Here is a 14,737-nt window from a genome sequence, read left to right as displayed (position 1 = left end):
ATGCCGGCCACATGACCACATAGACATCTTCGGACAGCGCTGTCTTTTTGGCTTTGAAAGAGCCAAAACACCGCCCCCTAGAGCACCGCCCCCTAGAGTCAGGAACGACTAGCACATATGTACGAGGGGAACCTTTACCTTTACCTTTATGGCGCTCATCCAGTCCAGGATTTTTTGATCTTCTCTGGTTGCTTTCATACCATTTCTCAGTTATCGTAATATCTTCCATATAAGTACTTTCACTTTTTTTCAACTCGCTTAATCTACATTGGATTCCTATTGTGACTTGTATTGTTTTCTCCAAGAACCTTTCTAAAACTTTAGGATCTTTTCTTGTCAGGCTTTTCATTATTTGTCAGTCCTTTCCCATTTTCAAAGGTTTTACAGAATTGATGCCAATTTGCTCTAACCTGTTGGAATATTCATACTCATTTGTCATATCTCTTGATCTTCTCTGCAAGAGCCATGATACTTTGTTTCAGTTGTTCTATATCCTCTGCAATTCCTTACTCTTCAGGTAATATTTCACATACAGATTACTTTTGATTTTCTTATTATTTTCTTAACATATATATATACCATATATTCAATTATTATGGTCCATTGCATAGTCAGCCATAAATTTAGACTGGATTTGGCATTTTTATATATCTACCATTATTATTGTTCTTATTTGTTTGGAATTTTGTTCTGGGGTCTTTTTCAAGGATTTTAAGAGCCTTAAGTGGCATTTAAACAGAGGCACTCTGAATGTGTTCTTCTGTTTTAAATAGACAGTTACACTTTTTAAAAATTTCATCACGTATTAAAATGCTTTAACATGCAGGTAGGTTCTGTATTTTAAAATATTTTTCCATCTTGGTTTTAATGAATTAGATGCATCATGTGATGTTTTTCTTCTGCTTTATGACATTTAATGTGTGGCCATCCGTTCGCTACGGTAAATATCGAATTTGCAGTTACCAGCTGTGGTCATGACCTTTTATTAGATGTTTTTAAAAGGGGAAATACCTTTTAAACAGAAACATCCAGAATCAAAAATTGCATGTTCTAATTACCAGTTGACAGTGTTTTTGGATATGTATCCCACTTGCAAACTGCTCCACTATTTGTTGTTGAGCACTTTGCAGAATGCTGAATTAGACTAGCTTTTGCTGTGACTCAACAGGGATTTTCTTAATTTCACACACACAAAAAAACCCCTTATTATGGCAAAAGACCAGAATAAAGAAGTACAATATACAAAGGGTTTGGAACAGTGGTGGGTTTCAAATTTTTTTACTACCAGTTCTGTAGGTGTGGCTTGGTGAGTGTGGCTTGGTGAGTGTGGCGTGGCTTGGTGGGCGTGACTTGGTGAGCATGGCAGGGGAAGGATACTGTAAAATCTCCATTCCCACCCCACTCCAGGGGAAGGTTACTGTAAAATCCCCATTTCCTCCTGATCAGCTGGGACTTGGGAGGCAGAGAATAGATGGGGGTGGGGCCAGTCTGAATTTTTACTACCGGTTCTCCGAACTACTCAAAATTTCTGCTACCGGTTCTCCAGAACTGGTCAGAACCTGCTGAAACCCACCTCTGGTATGGAAGTATAAAACTATAATATAAAAAGCAAAGGAAGATACTATGTAGGGAAAACATGACCCATCATAGGAAATCGAGGCCTAAGAAAGAATATGATTAGAATATGATTTTAATTTATATTTGTACAAAAATTCACATTTGTGCATTCATGTGTATGTGTATAAAAGTAGTACAGAGAGCAACTATGTTTAACTATAAATATATAAAGCAAGTAAGTATTAAAACGGTAGCTGAAAGGAGATGGAAACAGACACACAAGGAAATGAGGAGCAAAAACTGAGAAGAGCTTTTCTAAAGTTGCTTTATGTTTAAATTGTATATCACATATACAGAATGAACAATAACTCTCAAACAACTTTATAAACAAGTAAGGATCAGAAAGTGGGGCTCTTGTTTTATTTCTTTTTCTGTTTGTTTGCGCCATAAGGAACATGTTAACTAAAATTATGAGAAAGGGGTTGGCCAATATAGAAATGGCCATAGCTCAAATAATGGATGGGATAATACATAGCCAGAAAAAGCTTATGAAGTAAATTTAGACTGGAGAACATGTTTAAAAGATGCCTGAGAAGAGAGAGGAGCTAGACAATAAAAAATAACTATGTATTTAGAATATAATCAATGACTATAGTCTCATATTGTGCTAAATTATGTGCTTAGAAATGGCGTGTTGACTAAGCACATTTCTGTGGCAGCATCATAGATTATGCAGGGGTGAAATCCAGCAGGTTCTGACAGGTTCTGGAGAACCGGTAGTGGAAATTTTGAGTAGTTCAGAGAACCGGTAGTGGAAATTTTGAGTAGTTCGGAGAACCGGTAGTGGAAATTTTGAGTAGTTCGGACAATCGGTAGCGGAAATTTTGAGTAGTTTGGAGAACCGGCAAATACCACCTCTGGCTGGCCCCAGAATTGGGTGGGAATGGAGATTTTGCAAAATCCTTCCCCCAGGAGTGGGGAGGGAATGGGGATTTTGCAGTATCCTTCCCCTGGAGTGGGGTGGGAATGGAGATTTTGCAGTATCCTTCCCCTGCCATGCCCACTAAGCCAAACCACACCCACCAAGCCATGCCCATAGAACTGGTAGTAAAAAAAATTGAATTTCACCACTGAGATTATGCTGTAATGTAAATCATGATTTAGAAATCGATTGGTTTATATAACATACTAAGGTAAAATTCACATGGTATTTTAGGTTGATGTGGTAACCTAGGTACTGTTGGACATAGTAAAAGAGCTTCTAATTAAAATTGTAACCAGCCTGCTAATAGTTTTTTGCTGGGATCCAGTTGTTGTTTTTTTAACAGAAGCTTTTTTTGAACCTGGTGCCCTCCAGATGTAGTGAAACTGCAATTCTCAGAATCCCCGGCCTATACAGACAGTGACTATCCTGGCTTGGAATTTTAGGAACTTTATTTCTGGCACATATGAAGGACACCAGACTGGGGAAAATGGTAGAGACAATATGTTTCCGAATGCCTCAGGAGAGGATGTTTCATGACCGTGGCGGTGACCGTGACCAGGAGAGAGCAGTTTCATGACCACCTTGAAATAATCTGACAGTGTTTTGAAGGAAAGAGAATGTATGACCAACCTGCAAGATACATTTTATGAAAGCTCAGTTTTAAGGAGAATAGAGCAAACAAATTAGTCCCAAATCAGTAGACCAAGAGTGAGTACTGATTTTTTTTTTTTTTTAACAATAGGACTGGTTATTAGCAGAGAACTCTGGAAGAAAACTAAGCTGTGCCTGACAACTATTCTACAGTACCAAATGAATCATTTGAGCAAAGTTAGGCTCTGGGTTTTATTTTTGGGACTTCCCCTGTAAATGATAATTAACTCCCAAACCAAGTAAACTGGTTCTGCCAGTTTACTCTTTGATCTCCCAAATCTTCTCCTGGTAGCATCACTTTTATCACCTCTGTTTACTGTCCCCATCCAGGTCATAGTGGAGCCCATTCCTTTGGAAACTCCTGCCCTTGATGAGAAGGTGCTAGTGAAAGTGGAGGAGAACCTGGACCTTGACGAAGAAGCAGCTGCTCTGATGGTTTTAATGGATGGCGGAGTGAAGGAAGAGGCAACTCCTCCGGAGAAGTCTTCTCCGGAGAAGGAATCTGTGGAGGCCGATCTGCAAGAAGACGGAGAGAGGCTACTGAAGAAGGAAGCCCAGTTATCTCCCAACCTGGTGTCTGTTTCTCTTGAGGGTCAGCCGCAGAAGGGCAAGAAGCCTAAAGTCTTGGAGCTTCCTTCATTGCCAACTCAAGAAAAAGTGAATGCAGCTGTTAACAGCCTCCTGGCGCCGGGTGGGACAGGAAGCACCTTGACACCAACCACGGTTATTTCCTCCCATGCACTGGTGAGACCATATTTTTCAGCAGGTCTTACTGGATTTCGATCCATTCCCATGAGTTAGGGATGCAACTGGGGATCCCTTTCCGAAGTTAAAGGGATCTGGGTTTTTTTTGTGGATACATCGAATTTGAACGGGATGCTTACTGTTTCCTTGGAGTGCCAAGCAGAAAAACAGACAGACCAACACACTGTTTCTTGGGATTGGGCAGAGATTAGTAGTAGTATTTAAGACACAGAAAATAAATGCAAAGTAATGAGTAAAAGGAATTAAAGGCAGGAGATAACAGGGAAGAAAAGAACATATAACTAATTCTAATTTACTATTCACTTTTGGGGTGGTGGGGTGTGTGCCTTCGAGTCAGTGTTGACTCCTGGCGAGTGCCTGAACATGTCCTGCAGTATTCTTGGCAAGATTTCAGAAGTGAGTTTGCCTTTGCCTCCCTCCTAAAGTTGAGAGCAGCCCAAGGTCACCCAACTGGCTTTTTTGTCTAAGGCAGGATTAAAACTCACAGTCTCATGCTTTCTACCCCAATAACTACTGCACCAAACTGCTCCATCCATTCACTACACCTCTTCCTACTGTTCCTTCCTTACAGTCTATCTTTGCTTCCACCACATCCATGTCCTGATTCCTACATTGTCTTGTTCTTTAAACTTCTCAGCTTTCTCTTTTTGAGAACCTCATCAGTTCTGTCTCACCCTGAATCTCAGACCCTTTCCTCTTGATCCAGTCACTCTTCTTGGGCAGATCTCTCTTAATCCCACCTGCCTATCAAAATGCCTACCCCCTTCCCCCTACTGTAACTTTCTCTACATACCTCTACGGTTTCTCTCTCCTATCATCGCCACCATACATATAGCAGTTTGTCTACTATCCACGTCATGGCTAGTGCTTTGGCGTATAATGTGCGGTTTGGCGTAGTTATTTAAATTACCTGACTGCTTAGAGAGGCATGCCAAACTGAGGGAGAAGTGTTTTTCTATTGAAATTACAATGAGAATATCGGTCTCTTCTCAAAAATTAAGAGAGCCCTATTCCTGTGGCAAAAACTTTTTCAAAAACATTACATGAATTCCATTCCCCATAAGAAGAGAAAAAGTCCACTTCACGGGTGATTCAGCTCGCATATGGTAAGCACTCAGTGAACATATAGAAATAATACAAATGAATACCTTGTTTTACCTTACCCTGCTACATGTTGAGAAAAGTGATTGATGGCTGGTTTTACCATTGATAGACAATACTGGGTAGGTGGAAAAGGGTAGCAGGGAACCCACCAATCATTGCCCTAAAGCAACCTCACATTAAACTGCAGGTAGGCTTTGAAGGAAACATGTCAACATACTTCCAATGCAGGAATGGTAGGAAAGCACATTAATATAGCTGATTCATGCTCTCTATGTGACCAAACCACCTCATTGTACTTCTTTAACACGGGCACTTAACTTTTGCATTCCTCATACATCCTTTCATCACTCGTTCATTCCCAGCCATACCTCTTTTTGTACACTTGCACACTTCTTATGTATCTTATTTTCCACTCCATTCAAAATACTATTATATTTCTTCTGACATTTACAACACTCATATAATAGAGTGTGCAGAATCATGCTTTTGTACATTTAGATAAACATTCGTTTCTTGCAGCTGACCATATATTTCCCAATACTTTTCCAAAAGGATGGGCATATCTTAAAAAACTTCCATCCATTTCCCCATATTGATAAACATTCATTAAATGTATGTATTTATCTAGTTGCTCTTTTTGCCCTTTATGTATTAATTGCATATGTTTATTCCACAGTCTCTACATCACATACCATGTAACACCGTGATAGGGAATCGACGGCACGTGTGCCAGAGGTGGCACGCAGCGCCCTCTCTGATGGCACACGAGCTGTCGCCCCAGTTCAGCTCTGCTGTACATGCGCACGCACCTCCTGCTGGCTAGCTGGTCTTTGGGTCTCTGCTGCACATGCATGGGGTGAACGTGCCTGCGCAGGGGGCGGGATGCACACATGCATGTGTGGTGGCAGAGCACATGCAGGGGCCCGTGCACGCATGCGTGGGGGGACGGTACGTGCAGCGGGGACCGCATGCGCATTGCATTTTGGGGGTTCGGGCGATGCATGCGCACTTTGGGCACTCAGTCCAGAAAAAGTTAGCCATCACTGATGTAACATAATTACAAATTGTTCAGGTTCTCAGCCAGTAAATGGAATTATCTACATACAAAAGGACATGCTTATTCACTTCTCTGACTAGCACATTTCTAATATCACCACAACCATTCCTTATTTATTAACTTATTGCATTTTCTGACCCACTTTTCCTGCCACCACACCGCCACTGGCTCCAGGTACAACATCAGATATTCTCTTGCTCTGTTCTTGGTGTTGGGATGATTCAGGAAGCATTTAATATATTTTACTTGTATGCCACTCGTGTTGCATTCAGCAATCTTCCTCCACCCCACATTCATGGAAAACATTCCACACTTGGCACTTGTTTAATCTTATGTTTTTTCTCAATTAATACATTTGAGTTAGACTTTCTCATGTTCATATATTTATCAGGGATCTGCCCAACAACAAAAACCTGAATCCTCATGTTTAATGTGCATTCCTCCTAAATTAGCAAAGTGTATGTTGACAAAACTGCACTCTTGTGCCAGCATGCTGACAAAATTGCATTCGGTGCCAGCAAATGGTGCTGTCCTTACAGCTTTAATGTGGGACACTTTAAAGGCATCAATTGACCCATTTTCCTTGGGTTTTGTTTTTCCTTCTAGTAGCCAGCATTACATACCTGAAGGGGGAGGAAAAAACCCTACAATCACTTTCCTTAAAGTGTGCATTGATTGGCAACTTGAGTTACTTTTCAAGTTCCCCAAGTGGTAACTCACTGCTGTAGTGTAGATCACTTGTGAAGCGAATTCTAGGGGTCTTCTAGAATAGCAGAACAACCATGGCCCCTACTCAAAAAAAAGAAAAAAGAAAAAAGAATGCCAAGGAAACAGGTTGCACGTGAGAAGCAGTGCAGGCTTAGGCATGTTGGAACATTTTTTTCTGGTTCCATCTTGTGCAGCCTGCCAATTAGACAGTTTAAAAAAACCCAAGCTTTTAATTTATGCAATTATCTTTTACTCTCTCTGCATGTTATACTCTATACATCTTTATCTCATCCCCATTTATGACACAATAATTCTCTGAGCAATTTCTCTTACCCAGCCTCTTTCAGTTCATAACCCCACCAAGCATTTTTTTTTTCATACTTTCCCTTCTATACACTTTGGAATGCAACGTTTTCTCTCTCTCTCTTCCAAGCAGTTTTCATGCCCTCTTTCCTCATGTCCCCTTTTTATTTGTTCTGTTGGGAGGCTAAGCTAATATTTTTCATACATTTTTTTCATATCGTTTATTTTTCCTGCAGTTGTTCTTTCATTGGCTTTGTTTCCTTCTGTGTACATTTTCTCCAAGATCTACTCTTAATAATGATCACTATCTTAAGTCTTTCCTCAGGTTTTTTTATTTTTTCCCTTTTCCATGATAGTTATAATACTACATAGGTCTTTTAAACAGATGCTTACCAGTTATCTTTCTTATTTATTCCTGGGTCTCCTAACAGTTCAATCACATTTTGTACTCTCATTTGATTTCTTTCTATCCACACATTCAGGTCCCCCTCAGAATAATTCCCCTCCCATCACACCCATTCAGAATGTTGCACAATTTTCCTCAAACTCATCCCTGATTCTTTTCTATTGCTTTCCAAATCAGTGGAGGATAAGATGTCTCTTTCATATTGTGAATTCCTGATTTCACAGATCTCCAAAAGAGTGTAAAAGGGGCATCAATTCATTCTTCCGGACGTACACTTTAGCCATTTTGTTCATAATTAAGCCTACACTTTCATATAACCTGCATGTTTGCAGCAAGACCAGCTAACCTTCATTCATATCCATTACATCCTTCCCATTTCTCTTGATTTCATACAAAAAGTGTATCAGGTTTTTCTTTCATTCATTTCGTAACACTTTTTATCATTTACTTCTCTTACATGCCAAGTTGAAATCTTCTATGTGCCATTGACCACATATTGCAAGTAAATTCCATCAAGCCAGTTTTGGGTGAACTGTTATACCCCATTTAGAGGCTCAGTGGATTGGATTGGTGTAAAAAACTTATAAATTAGGGGGGGAAAGTGATTACTATATGAATACAAAAATATTGACCACTGCCACTAATCAAGGCATTCACACAATACTTCTTAGTAAGATACTTACTGTACTGCATCTGGGCCACCCATAGTATTGCTTGCTGAGAGGAAAGTTTGGCAATAGTTTAACCAGTATACCACGTGTGCAGCCAAAACCCATTTTTATCCCCAGACATGTTCATGTTCTTCTCTGCAAGCTTGGCAAGCTTGCAAGCCAGCACACATGAAAAGTTTATACGGTGTGACAGTCTCTTGTTTTAACAGCGGATTCCACTGAGTTTTAAGCTGTTCCCCAAACCTGGGATAGAACGTGGAGGTGCTTTCCAAATTGCAAGGAGCAAACCTGATTTAAATAGATTGCTTAAAATTTCTTTGAATATTATTATTATTATTATTATTATTATTATTATTATTATTATTATTTCATCATTATTATCAATATCTAAAAGCTATACCCATATAGTAGGACAACTAGGGCCTTCAGGATCAGCTCTGCTCCCTGAATTCCAGCAATTGATTTTTTTACTTACTAGACCAGACACAAGAGAAATCTGAGGAGATAATTCTGGATATTAGAAAGAAGGCTCTGATAGTTTAGGTGAAAATTTATAGTTTTATGGCCTGACACTATTGGGGAAGTCCTTTCACTGATACTTTTACCTAGATGTTTCTGAAAAGGCTTTTTAAATGGCCATTATGGTTAGAAAAGCCCAACTTCATTTAGTATTGGTGACTTTTGAAAGTTGATGTTTACTGACAATTGTGTATACCTGAGGTGGTAGATTGGAAAAATGGTTTGCCAAGTTCCAAAAATAGCTTGCAGCTGAATGATAAATCTGAGTGTTGCAATGGTTATGTCTGTCAAATAATAATGCATAATTTAAAAAAGTATGTCTCTTCAATAAAAATCGTGATTTTTAAAAATACATATAACCAGATAAACACCAAAGTAGAAAATTATAAGATTGTCCACAGCACTGATGCTTCTCTGTATGCAAAGAAGAAAAATGTCTCTTTAATACCTGTGGAAAAATGAGAATATTCGCAAGGGAAGAGTGCCAACTCTCTCCTTCAAAATCTTTCCTTGTCTTCTTCGTGAGAACCAAACTTGGAAAAAATGGCCAATGCAATAAGTGGCTTTTTGAAGAATTGGGATGTTGCTAGTTTTCCTTTTTTAAAATTTTGTTGTTGTTTTATTCTGATTTTCTTTGCAGACTCCAGTACTGCTCACCCCAAGTTCCTTGCCACCCACCATCCATTTCTGGAGTACCCTGAGCCCTATTGCACCACGTAGCCCAGCCAAGCTTTCCTTCCAGGTATGGTTTGAAATCTACATCATCTGTGAGGGGAGAGAAAGGGTGTCTGTGAGGGGAAGGTAAAACTTGAGATTGGGATCACTAATAGTGGATGGATTTGAAGTCATAATTTCCTGAGAGAGTGGAAGAATAGTCAAGCTTGGCTCATAAAAGGAATACATGAAGACTGTATGTGTTTGGGATGTTTGCAGGCCTCGTTAGCAAGTATGGAATGAAGAATTAGTTTGGATTGGGAATGAACTTGGCTATGTTTTTGGTATAAGGCATATTTTACCAGATACCTATACATATATAAACATTTTACATAAGTACTTCAGTAAAATAAAGTCATATTTCATTATAATCATCCATAGTTGATCTATGTCAAGAAGTGATGTGTTCATAAGTTACTAATAATATCAGTTTTGCTAATCAATTGAGTAGTTGGAGCTGATATCTTTCCAATGCTGAATGAATCTTACAGCTATAAGTAAGACATGAGCAATCCACTTTTTTGGGTCCAGATATCAGCTTCCATGTAATTGAAATGTAATTCAAGATGATACGAACATCCTAAAATAAACTTGATGGACCTCTTTATATGTTATTTTTAATTGAGTCAAGCGTGGACCTAATGTATAATACAAACTTGACACTCTGTTCAACAGTGGGATTACAAAATATTAGTTTCAGCTCCCAATAGTCCTAACTTTGTTCTGAATTAATTTAATTTAATTTAATAATTTAATTTAGCACTGCCTAATTACAAATGACTCTGGGCAGTTCACAAATTAAAAAATTATTTAAAAAAACTAGCAAGAGATAAGAAAGTAGATAAAAGAAAAGCGTAGGGTGTCAAATCTAGCCAACAACAAAAAAACTCAGAAGGGGTTCCAGTCTTCCTAACTTCAGGCCTGGGAGAACAGCCAGGTCTTCAAGGCTCCTCCTTTTTTTTTTTACTTTTAAGAATGGCTTTTGTTGGAAAGCCAATGTTTGTGTATGTGGCATGTATGTGTGGAGATTTGGAATAAGGAAAGGAGAAGATGGAGCATTTCAACACTCACGCTTCAAAATTTCAAAATTGTTTTTTCATAGGCTACGCAATCATTAAGCAAATCCTAAGCTTTTCCCTCTTTCTCTCTTTTCAGTTTCCCAGTAATTCTAGCTCACAGGTTCACATCCCGTCACTCAGTGTGGATGGACTCTCCACTCCTGTAGTCCTTTCTCCTGGTCCCCAGAAGCCATAATCTTTCCTCTGCATCACCATATTCTCTACTCCTGCCAAAGAACTGGCTTGAGTCTCTTTTCAAGCACTTGGGTCTACTTCAGCTAGACAGCTATGTGTCCCTTCGTTAACTGGAAGAACCCTTTGATGATTCAAGCCGCGTCAGCTTGAAGAATGAAAATGGCATAGCAAGCAGATTCATCCATTAATCTTTGATCTGCCAGAATTTTTCTTTGAAACCAAATGGTGTTTTGCTGGTATCAAGCACTTGATGTGTCGCACTTGCTTCTTGTTGCAAAATTCAGGCAGCCCTCAAATATGTCTGTGAGGGCAATGAGAATATAAGCTTTATTTGGTCTCCTCTCCAAGAGGCTGCCCTTATTTGACACTGTTGTGGCAATATGGCTTTCTTTATCTGTCCCCTGTGGTGGTCGTCACTTTTAATAACAGTTCATCTGATGGTCCAAGGTCAAGAAGGCTACCAATCTTCATCCACTTTGCAAGATAAATCAAGTCCTTCACTTCATCTCTACCTTTTTTTTCCCTAGCTTACTTTTAGCATAGTTATTATTAGAGAAGTAAGTAGATCCTGCCAACCAGGTTCATTTTAGGAGTAGAAACCAGTGCCAGTCCAATTTGTTTTGTCTCTATATATGGACAACACGTTGATATGCAAGCCATTTTTGTTTTGGCAGGATATACAGTCATAAGGAATTTTGGTCAGCTTTGATCTTGGATGGATAGGTGTGGGAGTGCCACATGCAACATCGGTTGCAAGTGAACAAAGTAGAGAAGAGGAAGCACTGTTGATCATGTTTCTTCCAAGAATACTGATAAGTCATTGTTGTATTTGATTTGGTTTCATAGAGGGGAAAAAAAAAACAAAACGGGATGTGTTTGCTGTGCAACACAGTAGGAATAAACTGTCAGCCATCTTCTATTTGACCAGCAAAAGCAACAGGATCAGTTGCATTTAGTTTAAACTCAGTTAATTGTGTGTTGTTGTTTTTTTTTACTCACTGAAGTTGGAATGTTTCTGGTATTTCTTTGGGAGAAAAATTCTCCATCGGACACCAAGATTTTAGCTGGGGAGGTTTTGATCATTTTCCCCCATTGGTCAAAAGTCACCGATTCGTCAACGTGGAGACCAGAGAATGAAGTCTGCTTACTGAATTCAAGACCTAATTTTTTTTGTAGCAGAATGGTTTCCTTAATTTATTTCCTGGCGATCAGAGGTCATGACAGAAATGGCCAAAGGGGAAGTCTTAACCCTCTCTATTTTTGACTGCTTTTTATGGTTTCGTTTCTGTCATCGTAAAAGAAATATTAGGCATCAACTATTATGGTGGAAAATGTTCATTGCAGATTGATCCTGATCTCACATACCTCTCCAGTTTTCTTCCAGCTCTTGAGTCATCCTGGAAACAGCAATGACAAATCCACCATCTTACAATCTCTTCAATTCCTGGAGCCAAAAAAGCTTTTTTTAATGGAAACAGTGGAAATGGTATATTTCTATAGTTCCACATTTTATTTCAAAGGCATCATAAAGGGACTCTGCAAAGGGCTGTGTCTCTTTGTCAGCGGGTTTATTAGAACTCATATATTCAGATGACAAGAATTTCATCACTAGTTTATTGTGGTTTTTTTTGGAGGTTATCCATAAGTATTTGTTAATGCCGCAAAAGATATGCTATTTCAGAGGTATCAGCCAATTCTTAATCAGAGTTCCTGGCACCTTCTATTTTTTCACAGAGTATCTATATCTATATATCACAATTTTATCTATTGTCAAGAGAGTTGTATTAAGAGAAAAGGAGACGGTTCAGATCTATATTTATCTTTTCGTCTGTCCATTTTGATAGCTATTTTTTAAACCACAGGATGGGAATGAGAGAAGATTCTTTTAAAGAGAAGTTGGAAAGCATTTGGCTCTCTAATTGTTTGTATGTACCTGTGTACAAATTTTGAAGTGAAAAGAAGATAAGGGCGTAGTGTGGAGAAATGTGATTTTGAAATTATTCCCAGTAGAGTTTTCAATGGAACTTCAATAATGATGGACCAGGTTCTCTATAAGAGTAGTTTCCAACTGTGATAGTTGAAGATCTCAAGTCTTAGTCCAAACTATTGAAAAGACACCAGTCTGAAGCCTTTTCCAGGATGTATTTGGAGAGTGTGCGGTCCCATAGACACTATCTTGCCTTGTGCTGAAGGTGTTCCCTGCAATGTCCCTTGGAATCCTTGGTATCGTTCCAGGAATACTAACAGCTACTGAACAGTTCCTTAGAATATGGATAATGAAAGTGGGCTCTGTAAGAGCAAATCAACACATTAATACCAATAAGAAGGATCAAAGCAGACATTTGATGAGAAGGTCAGGCCAGACTCTGAACTTGGGTATTAGAAAATCTATCATTGGAGAATGACTTCACTAAAATTAGTGATCACTGGGATTTAGATTAGAATGTCAGAAAATCTGTGGGTTAAAATCTTGAATATGAATCAGTCATGATGAAAATGGACAGCAGGGTAAAGGTAAGCTAAGAAAGCAAAAGAGGATTGTGCCTGAATTTTTTGCAACTAACAGGCTTACCTCCTCACAATTTGTACTGTACTCCCAAGTGATTTTTCTATGCTCCATCAGAAGTCTCATTCAGTATGTAAAACTTTAATTAAATTACCTGGGAAACTGACTGCAGAGCGGTGAACTAAGAGCAGGTTTCACCATCTAGATGCCAGCTTGCTTTTAACTCACTCCCTGCTCCAACTTGTCTATGTGATTGGTGTAGAAGTGAGTTTAAAAGATAGGCTACATTTATGCCCAATGGAGCGCTGTTGTAATTTTGAAGTGATGGGCTAGAATACGATTTCATAGGGAATTAAGCAAGTCTACCTGGATTTATTCTGGCAAGAAAGAGATGAAACTGAGTAGGAGATTCAAGATTTAATCAATATTTTAGATACCGGATTTGGGAAGGCTTCAAAAACAAACGTTTATAGCCAGAAAAATATGGTTTATTTTTAATCATCCTATTCTGTAGCATTAATAATAATGATGATTATATTTTTGTTGCACTTCCATATTGCCTCCTCCTGGGAGAAATCTAAGTGCTTTATAAGAGGTGGTTTACAGTTTTATTTAACAAATTAGGCACTTTGTGTAATCAGCAATCTGCAAAACAATCAGGTACAATTCATGGGTGTTACCATTCAAATCATGTGTAAATCATATGTGATTTGTGTATAAGTAAACTGTGCTTTAGAGTAAACTGAGCACAGCATGCATGTGTGTGGTGTGGGTATATGGGTATGTATGTGAGTGTATACACATAACACACACACACACATATACAGTTGCAAGAAAAAGTATGTGAACCCCTTGGGATTACGTGGAGTTTTGCATGAATTGGTCATAAAATGTGCTCTGAACTTCATCTAAGTCACAACAATAGAAAAACAGTCTGCTTAAAATATTACTACACAAACATTTGATGTTGCCATGGTTTAATTGAACATAACATGTAAACATTCACATTGCAGGGAGGAAAAAGTATGTGAACCTTTGGACTTAATAACTGGTTGACCCTCCTTTGGCAGCAATAACCTCAACCAAACGTTTCCTGTAGTTGCAGATCAGACCTGCACAACGATCTGGAGTAATTTTGGACCACTCCTCTTCACAAAACTGTTTCAGTGTAGCAATATTCTTGGGATGTCTAGTGCGAATCGCTCTCTTAAGGTCATGCCACAGCATTTCAATCGGGTTGAGGTCAGGACTCTGACTGGGCCACTCCAGAAGGCGTATTCTGTGCTGTTGAAGCCATTTTTTTGTTGAATTACTTGTATGCTTTGGGTCATTGTCCTGTTGCATCACCCATCCTCTGCGGAGCTTCAGTTGGCGGACAGATGGTCGTACGTTTTCCTGCAAAATGTCTTGATAAACTCTGGAATTCATTTTCCCATCAATGACAACAATCCTTCCAGGCCCTGAGGCAGCAAAGCAGCCCCACATCAGACAGTGCTGCTTGAAACCAGTAAACCCAAAACGTGTGTGTATTTTTAAAG

General features: G+C 39.0%; 1 protein-coding gene across 3 annotated transcripts in view; it reads left to right on the top strand.

Moving 5' to 3' along the window:
* ELK1 (ETS transcription factor ELK1) overlaps positions 1-11,198 on the top strand; it is a 28,744-nt gene extending 17,546 nt beyond the window's left edge. For all 3 annotated transcript variants that reach the window (XM_034433960.3, XM_034433961.3, XM_087888705.1), the window contains 3 exons: positions 3,524-3,937; positions 9,367-9,468; positions 10,596-11,198. In XM_034433960.3, the coding sequence (XP_034289851.1) occupies positions 3,524-3,937; positions 9,367-9,468; positions 10,596-10,694 (615 nt within the window). In that variant the 3' untranslated portion in view covers positions 10,695-11,198. The remainder of the gene's footprint in view (positions 1-3,523; positions 3,938-9,366; positions 9,469-10,595) is intronic.
* Positions 11,199-14,737: the final 3,539 nt, after the last annotated feature.

This window comes from Pantherophis guttatus, chromosome 2 (assembly GCF_059756535.1).
Source record: "Pantherophis guttatus breed Tessera chromosome 2, ASM5975653v1, whole genome shotgun sequence".
NCBI classification, from domain to species: domain Eukaryota; kingdom Metazoa; phylum Chordata; class Lepidosauria; order Squamata; family Colubridae; genus Pantherophis; species Pantherophis guttatus.
The sequence above is the reverse complement of the archived record's forward strand: the minus strand, read 5'-3'. Positions and strand labels throughout refer to the sequence as shown.